Consider the following 26,230-nt stretch of genomic DNA (forward strand, 5'->3'; position numbering starts at 1 on the left):
GTAAACCTCTCGTAAATAAAACGCTTACATCTTCCAAAGAGGTAGTCATTAACGTTTAGATCCCTTCCTTTGGCAATATATATATATATATATTTGGTAAAACCTTCCTTTGGCAATATCACTTAACGAACTTTAGGGCATGAAAATAATTACTAACCCCGCCACCCTAAACCGTTGCAATTCTATGTACAAGGAATCTAAACCGCCAAAATATTTATAAAATAAATATAAATATAAGGCTAAAGTGTCGCGGTGTGTGCCTAAGAAAAGTATACCAGGACGTTGTTTGATTTTAACCGTTCATTTAGACAAAGAAAATCTCAGCCGTTGGACCTTTTTATGTCAATTAACCGAGACTTGTTCTCTGCAAAACCTGCAAAACCCCTGTGACAGTCTCTGCAAACCTCACAAAATCAAATCGAATTTGTAACTTCATGTACTCGTAAGAAATCTTTGAAGAACTACAACTCAGATCATGAATTTTTCAAAGACATTGTTGAGGTTCCAATTGCTAAGATGGCCGAGGAGATCATAGCTTGAATTCCGGAAGCTATAGTTACAGGAGATTAAGATACGATCTCGCAAGTCTTCTCCAATAAATTGGCTGAGGTTCTAAATTTTACTGCTTTTAACATGGATGAAAGTCTCATATCAAAAATTTCTTTGGTTAGATACACGGACCCAAGCTTTCAGATAAAAATGCATCTCAAGTCTCTCATCGCGTTAAGGAACAAAATGGATATTACTCGAAGGCTGAAGCTTCAGAATAGATTTGGAAGTAGGAACGTTCCAATCCTTGCTATGATCATGATTAGAACACACCCCATCATAAATAGACATGGGACCCATCGTCTTCTCCTTTGTGCTTTGGCTCATCGTCTCCATTCCCGTTAGTTCAATCATCACAGGTGGCCCAAGATACGGTGAGCAGCTTGTAGCCTATTCCAGTGCCGTCAGCCGGATTTGATACATGCTATTTATTTTGTAGGAAGGGGACTCTCACCCGCTGTCTCCGAGGATTTTGACCTTTACAAGCATCTACCTTCGAGATGCCTCCACCACAAGCATTGTCCGCTTCGACAATAGGAACATTGTTTTGAATCTCTCACTCCATCCCCTCTCTCGACGACAAGAACTTCAGAGCACTTCCGGAACCTTTGACAATTCCACCCGTAACTCCAATCTCAAAAGGGAAGCAATGTTGATAGGTACGTGGTTTACATACAGTAAAACAGAAATTGAACCCGTATCACCGTAATAGCAAATAACTAGTGATTTATGTTCATATTAATTGGATGGTCGAGATTAATCTTACTCTAGATGTACGGTTACTATTAAAAAGACGTGAAAATAACTTCACAAAACGCACGTTCTGCTACCACTCACCCTAAATATAATTATTATATTTCAAATCATTGGATATTTACAAAATGTGCCATTGGATTCGAATTTCGTCCGATCATGTTCAACTACTCTCTTTGATATTCTCCCTTTAGAGAAGTGGATTCCTTGTGAAGCATATCTTTCGTTCACAACCAAATTCCATGAATCCAATGCACTATTATATAGTCAGGGGTGGTACCCCAAAACTCATTATGTCTAATTGTAATAATAAGAACCTCTTTGGTTAGGGGACTAATCGTAAGTTACAGATGAGAATCTTATTTACAAACAATTGACAGGAGTCCATTCAAGATTCTCAAGTGATACAGTTAAATGTACACTTACAATTGTGTCTCAGAATCAATATTCCTAAGGGTATACAATGTGACAATTGTATGAATGGAATGATGCCCAATTTGGTCCCTAGCCGTGAACACTTTTAGGTTAAGTCCTATTGATAACCAAAGCCAGTTAATAGTATGCAACCATCAACATAAATAAATTCTTGGAGAGGGATGAATACGCTAGTGTTGTGTAATGGAATCTTGTATGTTAGCATCTTTTTTATCGTCGAATCCCTCTATCTACATTTGATATGTTCAATCCATCAGTTGTTGCAATCCCATTCTCCATCGTCGCTATACCCTCTCTCCGCCTCTCTCTCTCTCTCCTTGGTCTCGCTACAACTAACCAGCTCCGGCTTCCTCTCTTCCCCCCTCCATCGCCTCATCCTCCCTCTGGCCACAACCTCTATCATTGGAGCGAGAGATCATTCCTACCCCCCCCCCAATTCCTAGTCTCTCTCTCCTCGCATCTCTCATTCTTTCTCCTCCTCTCAACCTCTTCTTTGCACTAGCAAGAAGTAGCAGTGGCAGCGGTCTACCACCTCCACTTGCAGCCACATAATTCTCATGTCTCATAAAGTTTATGCCGTTGATGAGTTCTGTTGGACAAGTGTGTGTCCATCAAACCCGGTTCGGTCCGGTTCAACCCGGTTCACCTTTGTATTGAACATTTATACATTTTAGTTTAATATTGTCACATGCGATATAAACTTTTTGAGCATTATGTGTCCGTAAGTTATACTTAAAATGGTAGTCACGACTAGGGTGTGGGCTGGGCACCCTAATCATATGGTCGTCGCATTGGGTATGCCTAGACATGTGATGTCAGGGTACGAATGCGATTGCTCATATGTTTGATGTGTGCATTGGCGAAGAATCTACTTTGTCGATTCCCTCATGTATTACTGCCAGATGTAGGAAGGGATAGACATGTGTCACCGACACCCTGTACCTGAGGGAACCCTGTCACTGTAAAGTGTGATCGCATTCTTTGGTTCATCAATGACTGAGATTCAAATGAGTCAAAGTCGGTGTTCTGGGAATGCGTGAACACTTTGTGAGTGAAGGAGTTATCCAACACGGTCACCACTGCCCGATTGGGGAACACCAAGATAGAGACTGTCGTGCATGGTCGGATCGAATCGGATCCGATCTCGTTTTGGAAATGGTTTTGCAAAATTTATTTTACATAAAATGATACATTATTTATAGTTATTTCAAATAAAGTGTTTTATCGAGTTTTGCGGGACCCGATCGGATGCACAAACGCTCTTATATGGACATGTACTATGGATTGGGGTTTGGCAGTACATGTGTACATGCCCTAGATTCCATAATGATGGTGTTGATTAGTGGGGGGTTGTATATGATAAATTGTTATCATATAGGGAGTTATTTGGAATTTGCTAATTTAATTGGCTCTTTATTTAATTAATGGATTTGGTGCTAATTGTAATTATCCATTAATAATTAAATAAAGAATCTAATTAATACTTTCCCTATTAGATTCTGCTTCTTCACCTGTGTAGCACTTTGAGTTTAAATAGAACTGCCAGACTGAGAGAGAGAGAGTCAGACTCTCACTATGGCTCTATTAAATCTATCTAAGATTTAATTAAACCCTATTATTATAAATAGGGGACCAAAAATACGCAGAAGAGAAGCTCTCCACGTTTTTGGTTTCTCTCTCTCCCTCTTGTGATCTCTCTTCTTTTTCTTGCTTCTCTCACCTGTGTTTGAGAGTTAGGGTTTGTGAAACCCTAGATCTGTGCTGAGGAGTTTGAGGGCATCTGGGATTGGCGTGTAGAACCTTGGTAGCACCATTGGAGGTTCAGATCTGTTTGCTTGGAGTGCTCATTCGAGGAAGAACCACTGTCTATTGGAGGAGCAACACTTGAGGCTCACCAGATTAGCAGTTCTTTATCAATTCCTTCTGTTCATTGATTATTAATATTTATGGGATGCGAAAGAAACTCGAATCGATTATTTTCCGCTGTGCATTCGAGTATGGGATGGATCCCTCTTGCCATGTGATGGACTAGAGACGAGTTTCTCCGTCCCTATTGTTATAATTAATTTTATGGAATGCAATAGGGAAGGAGAAACCCTAATAGTGATGCACCAGGGTTCCCATGGGCGACCATGGGAAACCCTAAAATTAAAATGGGGCACCCATGGGACACCATGGGCTAACCCAGGGCGTGCAAAACCCTAAAGATAAATATCTTGGTCTCCCTAGGGAACCATGGTTTGATCCTTGGACCGTTGTTTAGCCAACAAGTTCTTGGTTGGATATACTAATCGCATTCTAAAGACATGTCTTTGATTTTCATTTCTGGAACAAGGCACATAATGCCATTTAAGGGTGTCAATGAGTAACCAGTAACCAAGTACCGAATCCAGATCCGGACCGAATACCCGGTTTCGATCCGGATCAAATTTAATATGGGTAAATCCTGGATCTGAAAATGTCTTTCTAATTCGGTTTGGATTGAGATCCGGATCTACCCACCTATTCGGTGGATCTATCCGGATCCAGACCTAATACCCACCTTAAAAATTAACATAAAATCCTAATATTTTATTAGGTTTAAAATACTCTAATTGACTGTTACGTGGTTAACTCAACCTTTCAATTCTTACTTCTTTCTCTTTAGTCTTTACCGCTTCATCTTTCCTAGGATAAGCAAACTACAAAAGAAGGATCTGCCGTAGACTAAGGGTGTCAATTGAGTGGTTTCTTACAAGTTTCTTACGGAAAAGCAAACATAGATTTGTCTTATGAATATTAGAACCGAACGAGAACCGAATGGCAGAACCGAATTTAAATTGGTATAGTAACCGGATGTAATAACCAGATAAGAACCGAATACAACAATCGGATTGTAACCAGATCCGAACCAGAACCATCCAAGAACGGATAGAGTATTCAATTCTAGAACCGTTCTGGGACTTGGTCTGGATCTGGAACCCACTACCACTGCTTGGAACCGAACCAAATCCAAACCGAATACCCGGTTCCATACCCAATTGACACCCTTAATGCCATTAAGGGGGTGGTTAACAAGAGTTGGAGCAGTAGAGGCTGTGGAGGCAGCGAGCAACATACAGAACAGGAGGTGGGTGCAACAATTGGGAAGGGAGAGTTGCAGGGGTGGGGTGGGGTGGGGTTAGAACAAGTGGAGGGAGACTTCGGGGTTGGGGAGGGGAGAGGGAAAGGGAGAGGGAGAGCTAAAGGGAAAAGGAGGGGGAGCCAAAGATGAAGAGGAAGGAGAGAGGGAGAGGGAAAGGGGAACATTGCAGCAACAGTGGTCGATGGGTGATGCAATGACAACGAGAATAAGCAGCTAAGATGTCTTTTGTCTTGTCCTACAATCAATAAAATGTTGGTATATAGTCGATCCAGGGCTTGCCCTGGTGGTTCGCTACTCCCTTGGGAGAACTGCGTCAGGCGCTTGATCAGTGGTTCAAGTCTCCTTAGCGACACCTAGTCCACATTTAATTGCTTCCCAAGAAGTGGAGCCTTTGGGTACCATATTTGACCCCTTGTGGGTCCCCTCATTGCCTCCTTGTGGGGTTCTGTTGAGGTTGATGGCCGGTGGGCCCTTGAATTGCACCCACAAAAAAAAAAATGTTGGTATATAAGATTCCATTACACATCACTTGTGTGTACATCCTTTTCCCTAAATTCTTTATTAATTGATTTGATGGACCCACTTCAACACCATTAGGCCATCGTTTTCTTTTCTTTTTTTTGTTGGTAGAACCATTAGGGCATGTCGTTAATAGTTATTGTCAAGTCATCAAAACTATACTAATAAAATATGTCTAAAGTGGTGCATGGTTTATAGTCAAGGTCAATTATTGTACATTCTTGACCACGGACCTTGGGCTTTTCCCATGCTTTAGGCTAATTAAGGGTCGATATCTTTTTTTGGTTTTCGGGGGTATTGTTCTCTGCAGTGTAGGCTGCGCCCAAGTACATGAGGGTGGAACCACTTCACATGAGTGGCAGGCCCATGTGCCTGGGCACAGCCTGCACTGCGGCACAAAGAATATTCTCCCATTTTTTTTTTGGATTAACGGGTCGATATCTATTAGCGTGCCACATAATTAAAACCTTCTAAGTTGTATTTAGACTTCATACCTCTAGGTTGTATTTAATTATAGTAAAGTCGTCAATAATAATGGTTAGCACTAGTCGGACGCGGATTTGCTACTTCATGTTAGGTGACGGAAACAGCTTTTCAAATAACTGGAAACAATTTATTAAGATGTAGTAGTTATAGGAGTCAGTAAAAATAAGTCGTATGCTATCAATAATCGTAGTGCAATTTCCTTTTCACATGATATTTTAATTATTATTTTATTTCTCATGTTTTGAATACGTGAGTCTCATATGAATGATATATTTTTCAAGACGGCCATTGATGTGGCGTACAGATTCTTCTCCCTAAAAAGATATAGTAGTTACCAATTTTCTTGTTGAAAAATAAAAATGGCATACGAAAAAAAAAAATATATATATATATATATACATATAGTAGTTATCAGTTTCAATTGAAAAATAAAAGAAAGGGATAAAGAATGCCACCCGGTTGTGCAACGCATGCCGCCCCTTCGCTTAGACATAAGGGCGTGCGAAATGATTGCTGCACCCTCCTGGAAAGGTGGAATGACGAGGGTTGTGGCGGTCATTTCGCACTCCCTGTGTCTAAGCACAAGGACAATGTGTGTTGCACAACTAGGTGGCATTCTTTGTCCCTAAAAAAATTTTTAGAAGAGGTTCTCTAAGTCGTCACAGCCACAGAGTGTACATTAGCACCTTTGTGTCTATCTTTCCTCTTCACAAGAATGATCTCTTTGTCCTTCTATGTATGATACTAAATTATCGCACCTTATTCGTGTGCTCCCTATATCAACTGGCTCAGAGAACCCTCTCTCAAAATATCATATTAATAATTGGGTAAATTACACATCACCCACTGGTTTTCAAACGAAACTCAGATCACCCCCTGGTTTTTGTAAAAACTCAAATCACCTTCTTTATATTAACTGTGTTAGTTTGTTGTTAGTTATTGTGTGAAATGACTATTTTACCCTTGTACTAAAACATTAGAAATAAATTTACAATACAACCCTTCCTTCATCTTAAACATTGGTCAAGGGTAGTTTAGGGATTTAAATTTATTTAACTGGCTGACATCATCACTTAACAACATAAAACTAACGGTAGGGACTAATTTGTCATATTGGGGTCTAAACCAAAGGGTGATTTGAGTTTTTTTTTAAAACCAGGGGGTGATCTGAGTTTCGTTTGAAAACCAAAGGATGACATATAATTTATCCTAATAAATTCCTACACATTTGTCTTGAACTTATGTACTTCTTTTTAAGTGCTTAGTAGTACATTATTAGGAACACCTAAAAACAAAAAAATTCTCAAAACACTGGAAACAAATTAAAAGTGGAAGAAAAAGAAAAATTACATATAGATTTAGTTGTGGTCACTCCCAACCGAGGTCGCATTTGAAGTTGTTAGAGGAATGGAGACAGGGTGTTTTATATATATATATATATATATATAAAATTTTTATTAAGGTTGTATGATTGACTATTTTGGAGAGGCATGAACAACAACATAATAAGATTTGGAATATGTCAACCTCAAAATTTCAAGTATGCTATAGATAGTGGATATGCAACACTTAGAAAGGTTCTTAGTTTTATATAAATAAATAAAAATAATAAAGAGTGTACATGAGGCTCCTGTCATTGTGAGGTCTGGAGAGGGTCATAATGTACATAGTCTTACCCCTGCTAATATGTTAATAATTTTAAGATTTAGTTTTTATGCACAATCGTGTATGTACTTATGTACATGGTCAATGCTTCAGTTCTTCGTCCAATAGAACATAGACATGGCTTCTACCCAACAACAACAAAAAAAAACACAGAAATGGCATTAAATACCCTCCTCCTCCCAATATCCAATTGCTGATGCGATGGTCATGCATAAAACCTTTTACTTATTTTTAATACGAATGATATTCTAATAAATAAATTTTCACCGTATAAATTTTAAAATAATAATTATTTAGTAAGTTTGAACTTATTGGATATGCACTACACATTCAATTCTCATTTTGAAGTTTTTATTATTCAAGAAGAGTGTTCTTTGAGCCAGTGGTATGGAGAATCCATCAATTAGAGAGCATCTGACAATTTGTTCATGGGCTTAAGCACCGATCAATTAATAATTGATACTTCCTGGTGCAAGGTAATGGATTGTTGGTCGTCTGACCCGAATACTATGCTCGGTTGATACAACAACAAACTCAACCTCAACTTAATGGGGTCGACTACATAGATTCAAACAAAACAAAATAGGTAAAACAAAATTTTAACCAAAAGGCCAGGTAAGAAAAAGATAGGAGAAGAGATGAAAAATGCAAAAGGAAGAAAGACAAATGAAAGATGAAAGATGAAGGATAGTAAGAGAAAAGAGGCACTGCCCAACACGTCAGGAGATTCTCAGCTAAATGGGGTCTGCAAGATGGATCCTTGCCCTCCAATGGGCTCTGTCCGAGGTCACACTATGCCTGGCTAATAACAGACCATATGTAGTCCTTTAAGCTTGATTATAGCTGTTTATGGCCAGTTTAAGGACCATTATAGCTCAATTAGTCATTAACCCATTTAAAGCCCGATTATCCTAACTTTGGTTATTGATCGGTAATTGACTGGTTGAATAGAAATGTGCCCATATCCAGGTCTATGAGACATGATTACCTAAACGAGTGGAAACAATGTGAGACCTTAAATTGATGGCATCCAATTAGGCTCTGATATATAAGATTAGCTCACCAATGAGCAGGTACCACATGGTAAGGACTCAAGCCTGAACCCTCGTAACCAAGCCCACATGCTATCGGTTCAAGGCCATAAGGAAATTGTTAAGATCAGATCCCTCCCACCAAACCCATGACCAAATTAAAGCTTTCCACGTGGCCAACAAACCCGAGATTCTTCACGACGTCAGCTACAAGAAAAGACAAATTTTGTTCACCAGTTTCTACTCTGATCTTTAACCCAAACTCAAAAGTACGTGTTATGCATGAGCTCAAGACTACGTGAACCGAGGAACATTCCTTCCTCGTCCTATAAATAGAACAATAGTACTTGAAGTACACATGTGAAATCATACAATGTTAAGCCTACTGCTCTTTTATGCTCTTTCACTCCATTAAACTTTTGTTTCCCTAAGATCAACTTAAGCATCAAAGAGTCCCCTCACAGTTTACTCTGGTTAGCTCTTGTACCTTGTTTCATGGCTCTCTGTGTGCAGGCTCGACCAAAACTGATCCAACCAAACCAATTAACATCGGAGAAGAAGAAGACGGTTAGACTCAGTAACGTCCGGTTCAGTTAATTTAGGTCAGGTTAGGTCAGGTCTGCGCTTAGTTAGTAAGTTCAGGAACGGCAATTGAACGGGAACAGATACGTACGGCAATTAAACGGACTAGACAGTAATAATACTTTTCAAAAATCCGGTTTCATAAAATGCATACGGTAATAATATGGTACGCGTTTAATACGGGTATAATACGGCATAGACGACAATAATACTTTTAAAAAAATGAACATATATTCATTATATAACATGCATTCATCACCTAATAAACAAAATAATATAATATGTTATATAACATCTCTAAGATTATCATTTAACATACCAAAATATCAATAATCTACAAGAAATGAATGTAGATTGTCTGAAAATGAGATGAGCAACTTGATTACCTTATCATTAAATCATTCTTCCAACATTACATTTCTTATTATCTACAATGAGATAACCATATATTTTTAACCAGATGTGTTCTTGTGAAGGGGGATGAGTTCCCACTTCCCAGTTCCCACTAATTAACCAACACAAGACAAGAGGGAGAGTTCAAGATATGGATCTCCACTGTACACGTTAGCTACAAGAGACAGAAAAACAAGAATAAAATAGAATAGAGATTGAGCCGTTCTCGCCAATATCACACCAAATTCATTTGCTTCACTACCACCATTGAAGTTCAAAGACCAGAGGAACAAGAGGAGAGTACAAGACTTAAGTGCCACTTTGTTGAACGGAGATGGGGAGGATGATTGGAGATGGAGGGCGGCTACTGTTGCCTGCTACGGTTGGATGTTCAACGCAAATCGAAAGGGACGAAAGGGAAAGTGAAATCATTTCCCTAAATTCTAATCTTTTGGGTATTTTTTTTTTATTTAAAAAAAAACATATAATACGTATAATACGTGTATTATACGAGTATAATATTCGTTTGATTAAAAAATATGTTTTTTTTATAAAAATACAGGAAAATATGGGGATGGGAGTATTATACGTTTAAAAATATAGGGACGCATATTATACGCAAATTTACTAACTAAGGGTCTGCGTCGAGCGGACGGTGACGGGTCGAATTTTCTATCAGGGTAGTTTCGTAATTGCACCAATACACGAGTCGGAAAATCCACGTCATTTCAGATGAGAGTTCGACCTCGACCTCTCAGTGGGGCCCAGGATGGTTTTCTATAATGTGGCAAGAAAAGTAGAAAACGAAAGAAAAATATTAACAAATCTGTGCGAATTTTCTAACTTGTTGTCCGCACGGCCGCACATACACACGAGACAGGGACAGGGGACAGGGGACAGGTCACAGGTCAAACGGCCTTCGCCCTCTGCCTCGCATGAGATCCGACTCGAGAGGATGAAGAGAGCCACCTATAAATATGCCAGCCACTCGCGCTACTTGTCCATTTCATTCCAAAAGTACAAAAGTGAGGCTTCTCTCCTTCGTTTTCATAGCTGAATTCATTCTCAGAGCTCCTCCTCCCATGGCGACGACCGTTTCAGGCGTCTGTACTTCCTCCTCTTCAACCTTTAAGCCTGAACTTCTCGTCGGGAAAACCACCACTCCAACCTCTCTAGCTCCTTCTCTTCGATCACTTCGGAATGATTCCGTCTACTCTTCGAACCGTTTGAAGCTGGTTGTTCGATCTTCTGATCGGAATCTGAATCCGAAGCCACCCAAATCCGTTGCTCGGGATGTTCCTGCGACTTTGTCGAGGAATGGTATCGTTCCGAAGCAGAGTAAGAGATTAGAGAAAAATGCGAATGCTTTGTGGAATCGGTATATTGAATGGCTGTACCAGCATAAGGAATTGGGATTGTTCCTTGATGTGAGCCGGATTGGATTTACGGACGAGTTCTTTCAGGAGATGGAGCCGAAGTTGCAGGTTGCTTTTAAGGCGATGCAAGAGCTCGAGAAGGGCGCAATTGCCAATCCTAATGAGAGTCGGATGGTTGGACATTACTGGCTTCGCAATTCGAAGTTTGCTCCTAATTCTCATCTCCGTTCACAGATTGAGAGCACTTTGGACGCTATCTGCAATTTCGCCGACGATGTTATCGGTGGTAAGGTTGGTCATCTTCTGTCTCCCTCTCTATTCATTCAAAACTGTTTATAATGAAACTTCTCAAGAAGTTTCATAGAATGCAAATGGCGTCACAGTGAGGGAGAACCACACTCAGTGTAACTGACTGGACTTGAGTAACCAATTTGGCAGAACAAAAGCTATCGCGAAGTTGGTATCATTTTTAAGTAGTTCTTAGTTACAAATAGGAAGGCTACAACATTAAAGTCGTTGAAGTCCATATTTTTCAAAATTTTGCAGCATAGACATGTTAAAGTTGCAAAGCAAGAGCCGCAAAATGAAACCTCGAATCTTCATTTAGTATGATCAGTTTACAAGATTTGTCTTTAGCTCTTGTTGCCAAATGAATGCCAACATATGAAAGAAGTTTTAGACATTTTTGTTTTTTAAAACTTAGGAGTATTAGCGCAATTAATTTGAAGGCATTACTGAAATTCATAGTTGATGGTAGCCTTTTTCATATTGATGTGATTAATATTGACAACATGCTGCCTGTAATACTGTTCCCTTCTCTTTGCAATATCATTCAAGCATATGGCCTTCGGTGAACATTGGCCTTCTCTTCTATGGAAAAGAAATGACTTACTAGTTAAAGTACTCAAGTGCAACTTAGTTTGTTGCTCTTCTTGCAGAAAAAAACTTCTGTACAAAACAAAAGGAAAAGAAATGACTTATTAGTTAAAGTAATCAAGTGCAACGTAGTTGTATGTTGCTCTTCTTGCAGATAAAAATTTCTGTACTTCAGTAGTGATAGTTATGCTTCTGTCCAATAATATGCTTTGTCATTCTATCTGACATTCAAGTTATTACAGATTAAGCCCCCATCGTCTCCAGAGGGCCGCTTTACTCATGTCCTTTGTGTGGGAATTGGAGGTTCAGCTTTGGGACCACAGTTTGTTGCATCGGCTTTGGCTTCTGTTAATCCTCCTCTCAAGGTATGCCTCTGGGTCTTTGATCTTGTAAGATAATATTCCAAATTTATTTCAGCCTGCCACAACTGTCCTGATTATGCAAAGCTGATTTTTTTTCTTCTTCTTCAGAGATTTGGTTTTGTTTTCATTATTAGTTTCTTAGTTTAATGGTTCAAGTTATTATTATTATTATTTTTTTGTTTTCATTTGGAAGTTTGTCATTTCTTTCTTTCCCCCATCCAGAATGATCATGAAATGGTAGCTGAATGAATGATTAATCATTTCATTTTGAGTCTTGTCAGTTGTCACAGCTGTTTGCTACATGCTCTTTTTCTTTTCGTGAAAGCCTTGATGTCCAAACATATTTTGAGTACCTTGTTGATATCTCTGACAAACTTTTCCTTGTCCCTTTAAAGCCTTCAAACTGCAGTAAATCACTCATTTTTACCATCATTGACCGAAAGTCTTCAGAATCTTATTATTATAATTGGCTCCACCTTATTTTTTTCAACATTTTGGGCTAATATTAGGTTCTATTTGATGTGTCCATGAATGATTTTGAATGTCCCTGTATTGTAATTAATTCATCTCCACATTCTCATCTTCTTTATGCTTACTCCATTAACATGCTTTCTCTTATTGTCAGACATTTTTTGGATGAATTTATTTGGTTTTCATTTCTATTAATCAACTTGGAAAAGGAAATATTGACCCATTTGTTTTGTGTGGTCTGCATCTTTTTCTCCCCCCCAACCCATGTTATTGAATGAATTTGAGTAAATCCTAATAAAGCTGCCTTAGATCATTCATCCAATGGAAATTAGTAAGATGTGAATGGCTCATCATTGAATCTGTCAACAAATTCAGGTTCTTATTTATGTTGATATAATGATGGTTGAAGATTTCTCCTTCTTTATGTTTATATTTGCTGTTAATGGGACATCATTATAAGTTTAATGCTATACATGTGTCTTGGTTATTAGCTTATGTACATGTTTTCTCTCTTGTTTTCAGTTTTCAATTATGATTTCAACAACTTAAACTATTAACTAATTGTTGTTTAACAATGTTAATTGACTCCTTGGGCATGCTTAGAGTCTGCAGATTTAAGCTAGGTAGATAAAGGGCTTCTGCTGACCTTATACCTTGAGTATAATTCTCTAAGTTTCACTGTTGATTTATATCAGAGATCAAGCCGAGATTATTTGTGCTTTGTCAGATTCTTTTAGGGTATGGCAAGTAGTGATTATTTATTTATTGTTCTTCTGGCAGATAAGATTTATTGATAATACAGATCCAGCTGGAATTGATCACCAAATTGCACAACTTGGACCAGAATTGGCATCAACACTTGTGGTTGTAACTTCCAAGGTAACGGCGTTGTAGAAAATTTTCCTCTTCCAGAAATTCAGGCTTTTAGCCTATCCTTTAAATTTATTTCGCATGTAATGTTATATTGTATACTTACAGAGTGGAGGTACACCTGAAACTCGAAATGGACTATTGGAAGTACAAAAGGCTTTCCGAGATGCTGGCCTTGATTTCTCAAAACAGGTTTTGATCTCATGTTCTTGTTTCTGTATGTCTAATTTTTACAGCTTAGATGCTAAATTCATTTGGTTGGTACGGAATATGAAGGTAAGTGGTCAACAATTCCATATATTTGGCCAAACTAGACATAAACCAGCTTGTGATAGTGATGATTTCTTCTCTCTATAAACCTTTCAGTGTTTGCCATAATTCATGGACTCTTTTTCTTTTGGGTTGCCTTCATTTTTCCTTTCCTCATTTAGAGCCTTTTTCATTGTTGTCAAGCCACATTCTTTTTACTGTAGTGTCATACCTAGCAAGAACATCTAACTCCATTATCCCTTACTATTGGCCGTGTCAACCTTTAATTACTATGTTTGATAAATGATATAGTTCCAGTTAGCCGGTTTATTACACCTATAACTAACCTGGAGGCCATGAATACCTTATTGCAATTAGGACCCTACCTAGAACCAATTAATTTACTTGCTTTATCAGTCCACCAAGTTTCAATACTCAATCAGATCACGTAAATTGCTCGAATCAGATCAGACTTGGTTCATAGTTAATGGAAACTAATCTGGGTCATGCTCAATTCTGTGTTTCTAAAACCTTGAGGTCCACTCCAGCTTGCTCCCTGAAGAGAAGAACAATCGTTTCCAGTTAAAACATGGAAATTTCAACCAAACAATGAAAATTTATGAAAGCATGTAATTTTTCTTCCGCCTTATGCACCTCCCCCCCCCCCCCTCTTTCCAGAGTAAAAAAAGACCACTGCCGTGTGATTTTATTTCAAGTAATCTAAATTTATGACCTAACCATGGCCTCATGTCCCATCAGGATGGCAACTGGATTCCTGCCTTTATTGGATGGGGACTAGGTATGACGCTCAGTGGGTTAGGATTGGGTTCAGGTTGCAAAAATAGCACAGGCACTGACCCATCCTGCCTTGCCCAATGCTTTCCTGGTTACCTTGTTAGCAGTAAGCATCTCAAGTTCCAATCAACAAATTTTTTTTTTTTGAGGGGGGCGCGGGGGGGGGGGGGGGAAGGGGAAGGGGAAAGGCACCGAAACTGCCCCGTTGCCATTCCTTCCCCTGGTCAAATTTGACATATTTATGTTATTTAGTTGGGCTTTCTATTATTCAGCTTGGTTTGGATTGGGAAAATCAAATCAATTTGGTTCAGGTTCAGCTCTTGAGAAAGTTGACTCAGCCACAGATGATTAAACTTTATACATTCCCAATAAGCTTGGTATTGACTATTGACCATGCCATTTAATTAAAACCATTGATTCTGTTTCTGTAGATGTTAACATTTTGGTTATAAATGAATAAATATATGGAAATCATATGTAATTTTTATGATATTATGGGCAACATTTCCCTAGTCTCACCTCTTGACTCTTACTAGAACAAGCGATATTGAAGAGGAAATGTGCTAGTATATAGCTCACCATGTGGGATGGGTTATATTGGCAAACAAATACCTCAGAAAGGGAAAGTTGGGGAAAATATTTGTTGATCTTTAAAAGTGGGTCAAATAGGGTCAGACCTTTAATCTAATTATGACATATAAAAAAACATAATATACTATTTGGAAGTTGCTGAGAAAGATTGTCATATGTATGCAAGAATGGATTTTTTTTTTCTTTCTATTTGCCCTGTGCTGTTCATTTTAGATGGTAATTTATAGTGACTGTATTACTTTTAAAAGTATGTGCTTTATGTCCTTTTTTACCTGGAATATCTTGAATATTTTCAAATATTTCAGTTTTCTACACAGCATTTCCAATATTTTTCCTATTTGTAAGTGACTGTAATTTAAGCGTTTTCCAACTATTGAATATTTTTGGCAGCAAATGCATTTGCTCTTTCTCTCTTTTCTTTGGGTTGAATTAGCAGAAGGGTAATCCTTTTTTTCTAATTCCTTATGCAGGGTGTTGCTATTACACAAGAAAATTCTTTGTTGGATAATGCAGCAAAATTAGAGGGTTGGGTAGCAAGATTTCCAATGTTTGACTGGGTGGGAGGAAGAACCTCTGAACTGTCTGCAGTTGGTCTGCTTCCAGCAGCACTCCAGGCATGCACTTACTATATTAGCTGGGGTTATATAGTTAGCTCTCTCCCACTTTCCACCTGTTCCTTGTCATGCATGCTTATTTAGAAATGACTGTCTTTGCAGGGAATTGATATTAGACAACTGCTTGCTGGTGCAGCACTGATGGACGAGGCAACTAGGACTACTGTGGTAAAACTCCTGCTTTCTATTTGTCACTTGCTAAACATATCATTCTCATTGTTGTTGTTGTCGTTGTTGTTTCCATTGATTATTATATATTATCATCATCATCATTTTTATTATTGTTGTTAAAGAAATTTGTACTTATCGGAGGATAAAGAAATATCCATTCACTGTTTGTATTTTAATAAATTGGATCTTCAGCAGCTCAGATGCAATGTTACTGAGTATGCTGTTTAAATTTGTCTTTTCTTGGGTGACCTTTCTGAATGGGAACCAAACGATTTCTAGTAAGGAAGTCTGGTTGGTATACAGGGTGAATATTTTTTACAGGACATAGGAGTTAATTTGTAATAAGTTAAAATTGAGTATAAAGGTAGAATAAAGAGGTAAGAGGGAAGGGGATTTCTTTGTTGTCTATTGTAGACATGGTAAGACAGCTCATCTTGGAGATGTTTCATGTTTATCAAAGAGCCATAGGAACAAATGCTGCATCTCAGGAAATCACCTGCAGTAAAGCTGCACCATGTGGAGAAAATTTTTCTTGAATATTTGCTTCAGTTGATCAACTTTAAAGACAACTTTCCTAATTGGTATTCAGTTTCAGAATTTGTTGTTTCATATTCTTACTTGGTTTTTCATCTGTAGGCTGTGGTCAGCGTGGTGGCAGCCCACAAGCCCTAAGGCTAAACCAAGGGATTAAGACTAGAATTAGGAAAATTGAACAAGAGTCAGTGCACGGCAGAAAAGGGTTAAATATAAGGTTTGAAATCTGAAACTGAGATTGACTATTAGAAAGTAAGCTGTGTGATCAGATATGGGGACAGAATCGGAGAAATTGGCAAAGCAAAATAGAGCTCTGTGAGGGATGAAACTCTGGACACGTGAAGGTTCTGGTGGGGCCTTACAATGGCTAAAATCTTAGGAAAATTCCAAGGGATTCTAGGTGCGATAAGGATCTCTTCAGGTCTCGGTCAGAACAGGTGATGGGTTCTGGAATGGTATGAAACAGGGTCCGGAGACAGGGTTAATGTTGTTTTTCAGCAGAATAGGTTAACAAGAAATAGCAGAAGAGATCTGAGGTGATTAGGTGAAACCAAGGTGATTGAGAGGGAAATGGGATGAACTGAGGACCAAAGAATCAAGCTTCTAAACAGAGCAATCACAACCAACATAGAAAGTTATTGAACTGGCCTATAACAGTAGAATTTACAGCAGGAAATAAGAATAGAAATGGAGATTCAATCACAGAGAAAAAAGCTGCAAAGTGCAAACTACCAGGCCATGACCATGGGGTTTCCACGCCGAACACCAATCGAAATTCCCTCCTCAGCAACTCTAAAAATTCTTATTCATTCATTTCAAAACTATTAGATTACATAGAATATCAGACCACTAATTTGTAGACTAATTGACCCCTAACTTCCTATTGTTAAGTGCTACTTAGAAATTCGAATCTTTCCCGAATTTCTAGATTTGAAAACCAAGGAATCTGAAAATGGAAACTTTCTAAAGCTTCTACAGTTTCTAGATCCTGATTCAACTGTTCTCTAACAAAATAGAAAAACCACCCAAAAGTGACTCAATCTAGCATAAATCTTGTAGAAAATAGAAACCATATGCTAACTCCTAATCTCATATAAGACTTGATCCTCTCATACTTTGGCTTATAGAATTGGCTCATTTCAATTAAAAAACCCAAAAATGCTTAGCCCATGACCCATATAACTCATTGGGGACTTGAATTAATTCTTCAAAAAAAAAGGTTTGATACCAAATAGAAAGAAGTCACCATGGGTGCAGATGTAGACCAAAAATGAATGAGAAATTGGAAGACTGACTGTTTGTCTTGGTTCTGTACTCTGGCCTTACAGCTGGAAATGCCATCTTCTGAAGAAAAATAGGAGCCATCAAGTTTCATGGTGACATTTGATGCAGCTTCTGCCTGCATCCCAGCACAATTCATCAATTGAATGTCCGGGTGATTTATGAACTGCAGCATGTCTGTGTCACTGGTTGAAATGCATGAAAGCTGTATTGGATGTAAAGTCTGTGTTTGTTTTGCTTGAATTGCAATTATTTTTCAAGGAGGACCTTTGCAGAAAGCAATCCAACCCACTTTAGTGCCTTAGTTTAGTGGAAAATTTTGTTAAATGCTTGGTTTCAATTATATTGTTAACTGAGGGTGGGCCTTGGTGCAACGGTAAAGGTTGCTCCATTGTGACCAAGTGGTCATGGGTTCGAGTCTGGAAACAGCCTCTCTATGAAAGCAGGGAAAAGGCTGCGTACATTATGACCCTCCCCAGGCCCCGCAGTGGCGGGACCCTCGTTCACTGGGTACGCCTTTTGATATAGATCAAAACATGAAGAAGAGGCCAAAACACTGTTCACGTGAACAGTGTCACAGCCCCTTATTATTGGCTTGGTGAGAATATTCCTTGAAAGTTGTGGGGGCAGATTAGTCTTTGAAGTATTAGTTATTCAAGTCCTTAATTGAAGGGCAATTTTGTCATTCTTCTAAAGCTAATAACTTGAACTGATGGGGACCACAGACTGGAGATTTCGGCTGCAACAATTAAGTCATCCAAGTGGATACCACAAGGAGATTTGAAAACTTAAGAAAATTTAGAAGATTTTATTATGCTTCTATTTTTATTTCAGTCCTAGTTAATTAGAGTAGTTTCTAATTCTTAAGATTGAGTCAATAAGTTAGTTTCTGTTTCTGTCTTTCTTGGGAAGCAAGTAGTGCTTCTATTTATTTGTAAGGCTGATGTAGCCATCCCCCATGATTTGATTATGATGAATGAAAATATTACTTTGCTTTGCTGCAAGTGTGATTTTTTCTCAAGTTGAGTGATTGACTTGAAGGGCTGAAGGAGCCTGGCTGAGAGAGCCTAATCCATCTATCCGCAACCTTCTATTTTCTATTGCTCCATCTTCTCTGCCTCTCCACCAATCACTGATTGCTGCTATGATATTGTGACTGCTCCATCCATTGAGAAGATCAACTTGAGTGCTACTGCTGCTGCTCCAGTGTTGTTGCTGCTGCTGTTCTTCAGTAAGGAGGATCGAACCACCTTATTGCTGGCCTGTTGCTGTTCCTGCTTCCAGCCCCAATCAAACCACCATATCTTTAATACCTCCACTCTGTCTCCAGCAGGATTTTGAGGACTGAGTCACACCTAGAAGGGGGCTATTCGATCCCAGTTCGAGCCCATTCTGTGGGCCGGTTTGCTCTGCAGCCTTAATCTTCTAATTTGGTAACCAATCTCTATCTCTGTATCTGGCCATTAGAATCAGCACCAATTTGGAGCCAAGGATCCTCTTAGCAATCCCTACACTAGATCCAAGTTTGATTCCCATCACATGGCTGGTTTGATCCCTACCACCTAAGCTACTAATTTGGGTTTTATTGCTATTTTGATGTTCTGCTGCAATCTGATTGATCCTACTGTAGAGTGGTTCTTAGCTGAACCACTTCTATATTACCCTTTTGTTTTTTCAATTCTTCGGCAATTGTCATTCTGCTTTCCTTGTGAAGAAATAGAAATTGTATAAATGATTGCACAATCACTTAGCAGTGGGGCTTAACTTTATTTTTTATATTGATTGTATTTAAATTTAATCGGAAGATAAAAACAGATTTTGTTTATGTTTCTCACTTTCTCCTTAAATTTTGTCTTCCATGTTCAATGCCTATATTGGCTAAATAGCTGGAAGCTGTTATGTTCCAGTTGTTTTTTTTTATCACCGTTATATTCATGACTCACCATAAGTTTTGTATTTATTTTTTCTCCTCTTTTGTTCTTTTAACTGATCTTCTTTATTCAGGTGAAGAATAACCCTGCAGCTTTGATGGCTTTATGCTGGTATTGGGCTTCCGATGGAGTGGGATCCAAGGTTTGCATTTCTTCTCTTTCACTTCATTGTGAATCCATTGTCTACCTTTTCATGCTTTGAAGATCCCTCACAAATGGTTGAGCATTGGTTACTTTTGCTTTTCACAGGATATGGTTGTACTTCCTTACAAGGATAGCCTGTTACTGTTTAGTAGGTATTTGCAGCAGTTGGTCATGGAATCACTCGGAAAAGAGTTTGACCTGAATGGTAATCGGGTATGCATTAAACCAACCTACTGTAAAATACATTATGTAATTATGTTTTAGAACTTCTGGGTTATATTTTAGGTTGAATGGATTGTAAGAGAATTTGATTGCCTTCAACTAAAAGAGCAATCTTCAATGGACTGTCACTGTAATTTTCGTAATGGAAGGACATTAAAAGCGTGGGAAAATATTCATATCACTATAATACTGCTGGTTTTTTTTTTTTTTTGGGGTGGGTGGGTGGGGTTTGTGATGGTAACTCAACACATGTATAAAAGTAGGATTTATTTTGGAGATTTTTAAAAACTTTGCAATTACAATCTCTGGTTAAGGTTGATCCTGTTGATGTCCCATCTTGTGGACATGATAAAGCACTTGGAGAATAGAGACAAGTGCACATGGTGGACCAAATTGGAGATCTGAAGTGAGATTTTGACATATCCCACCAGCAACCTTTATTTGTGTAAAACAGTCCATTAGCCCAACTGATGCTGTACTCAAACATCTTCTTTCTTGGAATTAAATTACCCTAACCTCCTTTTCTGTTTTCTATTAATTTCTCGTCAGTCTGGACTCAGGAGGGAAATTTTCTCTTGTTCCTTCCTTCCACACCCTTAGAATACCCATAGAGGCATTGATTTCTACACGGGATGAACACAACCCTAAATAGAAATATCCTAAGAAAGTAGCTGCTAACCTTTGCAGATTAGTACTTTAGACATAGAAGAACATGCATATCTGCTTCTGTATACCATGTGTGTTGGAAAGTTAGTTACGTAGACTTTGTGAATGAAAAGCTTGTTCCCTGGGAGCCATTGTGGTTCAAAGTTGTTGGTTGTGGGATAAAAAGATTATTGGTTTGCTGCAGAAGTTTATTGCTTATTGGCTGTGGTAAAGGACATCAAGCTTTTGCCATGTTTTGGTTATTTTCATTGTTGTTAACTTGCTATTGCCATCTATTGCAGTTATATTGCTTTCTTTGCTGTTCTTTGGATTCTTATTTAGTTTCTCTTGTATACAAGTGGATGACTGTAATTGTTTGCTAAGATAGCAACTTTATCCTTGATTTAATAGATAAAGTTTGATTCTTTTGGCCATTACCTGCAAATGGATCATTCAACCTTCCAAATCATTTTGGGTCTTTGATGCAGATAAGTCACAAAATGGGCATATTTTATTGGAAATAAGCCTTGGGTGGGGTTATGTGTGCATTGGGCTTTTGATTCCATGTGTTTTCTTTGCATTGGGCCACTTTAATGGGCCTAAAATGTGGGTACAAGGAAGGCATACGGGATTAGGCTTAGTAGTAGCTTATTTTCATTTCTAGGTTAATTAATGTAGTGGGTTTTGCTTTCCTAGGTAGTATTGATTAGTCTTTTAATTTTCCTAGAAGTAGTTATTGTCTTTGGAAGCCTCCCCCCACCCTTGTCTTGGGAATCCCAAAAGACCATTTAATGTTTTAGTTGTTCATGAATCCATCCATTGGAATTCTTCCCTTTGTTTGGGAATTGCAAATGCTGACTAGGATGTAATCAATTGAGGCTCAGCCTCCTTCAGCTATAAATTGAAATCATGTGTGAGCTCTCAATCATCCAAGAATCGAGGTTCAGAAAATGAAGCTCTCTTTGAGACCTTGTAGCTGTGGATCTCAGCTTTACTAAGGTGGACTGCTCGGTGTGCCCTAGGTGGGATTCCGATGGTTGGGCAACTAGTGGGACTCTAAGCTGACAAATTTATCCCTCTTATCTATCTAATATCTACCCATTTCTTTTCAACATACATCTTTTACTACCTGTAAGGGTCTCAATAATCTGATTTGTTTCAGATTACCTCCAGTTTGATCCTGAAGAGCAGAATCCCCATTTGGATGTCTCCATCAGTCTTGTATCTTCTTGAGCTATTGATTGATATACTTGCATTTTGTACTCAATTATATGGGATGACTAAAGAAAAAAACTATGACAATGGTCTAGTTTATGGCCTCTGCATGTTATAGTCTGCAGGGGGGAGGAAAAGACATGAAAGTTGGCTACTAGGTGGAAGATGATGATTGATGACCCCTAACATCTATGTTCTTTCCAGGATTGGGTGATGCAGGATATTACTCTGACTGAATCTTCCCCCCTGGATAATTGTGCAGAAAAGTTATTTGTCGTTTTTTCCTCCCATACTAATTTTGATGCTGTGTGAAATTGATGGGTGCAATAATGGGTTAAGAGCCTTGGTCCAATTCAGGCTCTTGGTATCCTATCTAAATGTCTTATGCTTAGTTAATGTCTTTCTTTTGACAGGTAAATCAAGGGCTTACTGTCTATGGGAATAAAGGGAGCACAGATCAACATGCGTGAGTTATCACTTGCATATTGTAATTTATATATAGATACATAAGTTTCCATATATAATTTCTATATCTATCAGTATCCAGATATCTATATCCTGTGATACAAAATGGCAGTACATATATAGATTTTGTGGATATTGATACACTAGATATGTTGTATTCTATTTGATAAAAAAGTATGATTCAGCCTTATGGATTACTTTTGTACAGCTACATTCAACAACTGAGAGACGGGGTACACAACTTCTTTGCTACCTTTATTGAAGTATTACGTGATAGGCCTCGTGGTCATGATTGGGAGCTTGAACCAGGTGTTACTTGTGGTGACTACCTGTTTGGGTTTTTGCAGGTTAGTTAGCTTCCATATTTGTTATGATTTGTTCTACTTTTTATTAGAATATCATCCATATACATATATATATATATATATATTCATGCATTTGAAGAGATGGCCGTGTGACTCCATAAAAGTTAGCCTGCTATCTGTACTTATCTTGGTTATGTGGTTGTTTATTTACCTTGATGAACTATTAGTTATACTGGATTAAGAAGGGAGAAAAAGTTGAATGCTAAAATCTATTTGTTGTTATCTCCTTCCTCCCTCCCTTCTTCGTTTTAGGGTGTGTTGGAATAACCACACATTGGAAATCTCTAGGACCTTGGATTACCTTCATATACCAGATGGGCCTCTCCACCTAATAGCTTAAGCTTTTGGGTTGGACACTTCAACATGGTATCAGAGACACTAAGCCCACTATGTTAAGAATACATCTATGAACAGCCACCAAACGAGTGGCCACATATGCTGCTTGTACTACCACCCAAAAGTGGGGCCACATGTGAGGGGGAGTGTTGGGAACAATCCTACAATTGGAAAACTCTAGGACCTTGAATGCCTTCATATACCAGTTGGACCTCTTCACCTAATAGCAAAAGCTTTTGTTTTGAATAATTCAACAGGGTAAATCTCACATTTTATTGGGACTTAGTTTGGTTCTTTAGTAGATTTTGGTTTGAGGATTAGGTAAATGAATTGAGTTATTAAAACCATTACTGACAACATACATAAATATTTGGTTTTGAGCTCAATGGAACTGTTTACTCAGGACGAGTATGTCCACCTAGAAGTAGATCCAACCCATATTCCATATTGGTTTATATCACATTCCCTGAAGGAATATCTGTGTTGCTGTGTAGCTGATCATACAACACTAGACTGCATTTATGCTGCTGGTTGAAATCATAATTCAATATGAATATTGGCCAAGAAAGCTAACTAGGTTTTTCTATCATCACCCCTTGCCAAATGCTCTAACAGGGAACAAGATCAGCCCTTTATGCCAATGACCGTGAATCCATTACGGTCACCGTGCAAGAAGTGACGCCCAAATCTGTGGGGGCTTTAATAGCATTATATGAAAGAGTTGTTGGGTTTTATGCATCGCTCGTCAATATTAATGCCTATGACCAACCAGGTAAATATTTTTTTTCATTTTCTTATCATCATTATTAGACTACATCAAAGAGATTGTGCGATTTCTGAAGCTACATGTTGTATTTGGTGCCAAATCTATCTTATCCAAAAGCTGCATCATGCTTTTGGTAACTATTTTATATATCAGCTTCCCCGTTCTAATGTTCAATAACTTGTATTTCAGGTGTGGAAGCTGGGAAAAAGGCTGCAGGAGAAGTTTTAGCACTTCAGAAGAGGGTTTTGTCTGTACTAAACGAGGCTAGGTATTTTTTCACTTACCCTTAATATCAGTAATCTCTAACTTCAAATACTTTGCTTGCAATTTGGAGTGAAAAAAGAGAGAAGAAAACTGCTATTCAACTAAAAGAGCCACGGGCAGACCTAAAACGACCTTAGAAGTGGTGAGGAAAGACATGCATAGCTTAGGCCTTGTATCAAGTATGAGCTCAAATAGAGCTGATTGGAGGGCAAGGATCCATGCAGCCGACCCCATTTAGTTGGGATAAGGCTGAATTGTTGTTGTTGTTGTTGCTTCTGTAGAAGTCTTTCTACATAGAATTCAGGAGATGCAAAACAGTATGTGTGCATGCATTTGAGAATGGTTATCCAACACTGTAGCATGGCTTCTAGGAGCAGTTGTCATTGGCTATTAGCTAGCTTAACTTTTCCGAGGCTAGACTTTAACTTTTGGCCCGTCTAAGTTTATTTTGAATGATATTAGCTTTTAACAGGCTAGAAAGATGCTGATTCTTTTGTAGGGATTTTTTTAGGTGGTACCATGCTAGGAAGGTGTTAAATGAGGAAGAAACGTGCATTAGATCACTCTTGCTTGTCCCACTTTCATTTTGTTTAGTATAATTTTCATCATTTTTTTTCGCCAAACAATTCTCTTACAACGTAGTTTTGGAAGGAACATCGAGACTATCCTATTTGCCTTTTTTACGTATTGTTTGATACGAAAAGATGAACGTAAAAGAAAAAAATATTGCAAAAGATGACTATGTTAATTTAGAATTAAAAAAGGCAGCTGTATCAGTGTAGTGTATATATAAATAAAATTTTCTCCTTTCGACAAAAGAACTGATCTAGCTTGATGTTGACTTGTCATGGATAATATTCCATCGCTGAGAGCCCAAAGGAGTCGTTTCAGAGCTAGGAAATTTCTAACATGCTAGAGCTCACTGCATAACGAAAGAGCTAATATCATCACAAGCACAAGGCCAGTATCTCATAGCCATTGTTCTTTCTGAGCACAAACCCCTTGCCCCCCCCCCCCCCCTCTCTCTTGTTCAACCATTTCACAGTTCTAAAGCCCCTCATAGAACCCATAATTCATGCTTCCAGTGCCTGATACTCAATAGATTACCCCAGGAATCCTGGCTCCTATGTTTGTTATGTTTCAGGAGAAATGATATAGGATCAAATTGTTCACTTGATGAACCAATCCTATCAATTTGTCACTTGGCAAGTTGGTTTAGTAGTACTTATTTCTTGGTGTCTATGTTTCAGCTGCAAAGAACCTGTTGAATCATTAACGCTTGAAGAGATAGCAGATCGTTGCCATGCTACTGAACAAGTATGTCTCTGATGCCTTTCAAACACATCACTTTTAAAATCATACCATGCGGTCTTTATCTGCATACAGAAATGCATTTGGCTCATTGTCTCTGTTCATGTATGGCAGACTGAAATGATTTACAAGATTATATCACACATGGCGGCAAATGATAGAGCAATCATTGCTGAAGGCAGTTGTGGATCACCTCGAAGTATCAAGGTTTTCCTTGGGGAGTGTAATGTTGACGTGTCATATGAATAAGTTCTATAAAAGAAAACATTTTACATGGCCTTTGCTTAAGGTCACAGAAAGAGCTTCAAACAATGGGTTTAGCCTTATATTGGCCCAGGATCATGAAAGGTTGGGGGTTCTTGTTCGCATTGCTGCTAGTGCTTATGTTTAGTGCTCCATACATAAAATGGAAGGTTTTCATTGCTGTACTGAAAATAGCAACCCAAGCTGTTCTGGGTGCAAGCAGAGTATTTAGTTTTTGAGTTGTCATTGTGTAAGTTTCATCTTTGAATATTTTTACTCTCATTGGTTTGCAGTGTTTAAGGTTTTCTTTACTGTCTCTCTTTACACACATGTTTCTTTTACCATTTCTTTTCCACCATTTAATAAATTTTGGTGTGTGAGCCTCTTCCGTTCATTCAGTCTCACTTTTTGATCCTTTATTGCCCTATTGTCATATAGTTTTACTTGGGATACTAGCTTGTCTTTTTGGCCTATTTAACACTGATGCACTCTGCTTTTTATTCCATTAGAGAGGAGCTCAAAATGATTTTGCTGATCTGCAGTCCATATTTGGGATTATGCTTGGGTTTAGGGTGTTAGGCTGTACCGGAGGAAAA

At 38.3% G+C, this 26,230-nt stretch overlaps 1 protein-coding gene across 1 annotated transcript; it reads left to right on the top strand.

The window, feature by feature from the left end:
* The first annotated feature begins 10,498 nt into the window (after positions 1 to 10,498).
* Positions 10,499 to 26,059, top strand: LOC122660882 (glucose-6-phosphate isomerase 1, chloroplastic-like). The gene is made up of 14 exons (XM_043856134.1): positions 10,499 to 11,204; positions 12,032 to 12,154; positions 13,403 to 13,501; positions 13,601 to 13,684; positions 15,598 to 15,741; positions 15,844 to 15,909; positions 19,732 to 19,800; positions 19,908 to 20,015; positions 22,298 to 22,350; positions 22,558 to 22,696; positions 23,666 to 23,822; positions 24,006 to 24,084; positions 25,331 to 25,397; positions 25,506 to 26,059. The coding sequence occupies exons 1-14, from the start codon at positions 10,515 to 10,517 to the stop codon at positions 25,638 to 25,640; spliced, it is 2,013 nt and encodes a 670-aa protein (XP_043712069.1). The 5' UTR covers positions 10,499 to 10,514; the 3' UTR covers positions 25,641 to 26,059.
* Positions 26,060 to 26,230: the final 171 nt, after the last annotated feature.

Source organism: Telopea speciosissima, chromosome 5 (genome assembly GCF_018873765.1).
Source record: "Telopea speciosissima isolate NSW1024214 ecotype Mountain lineage chromosome 5, Tspe_v1, whole genome shotgun sequence".
Classification (NCBI taxonomy): domain Eukaryota; kingdom Viridiplantae; phylum Streptophyta; class Magnoliopsida; order Proteales; family Proteaceae; genus Telopea; species Telopea speciosissima.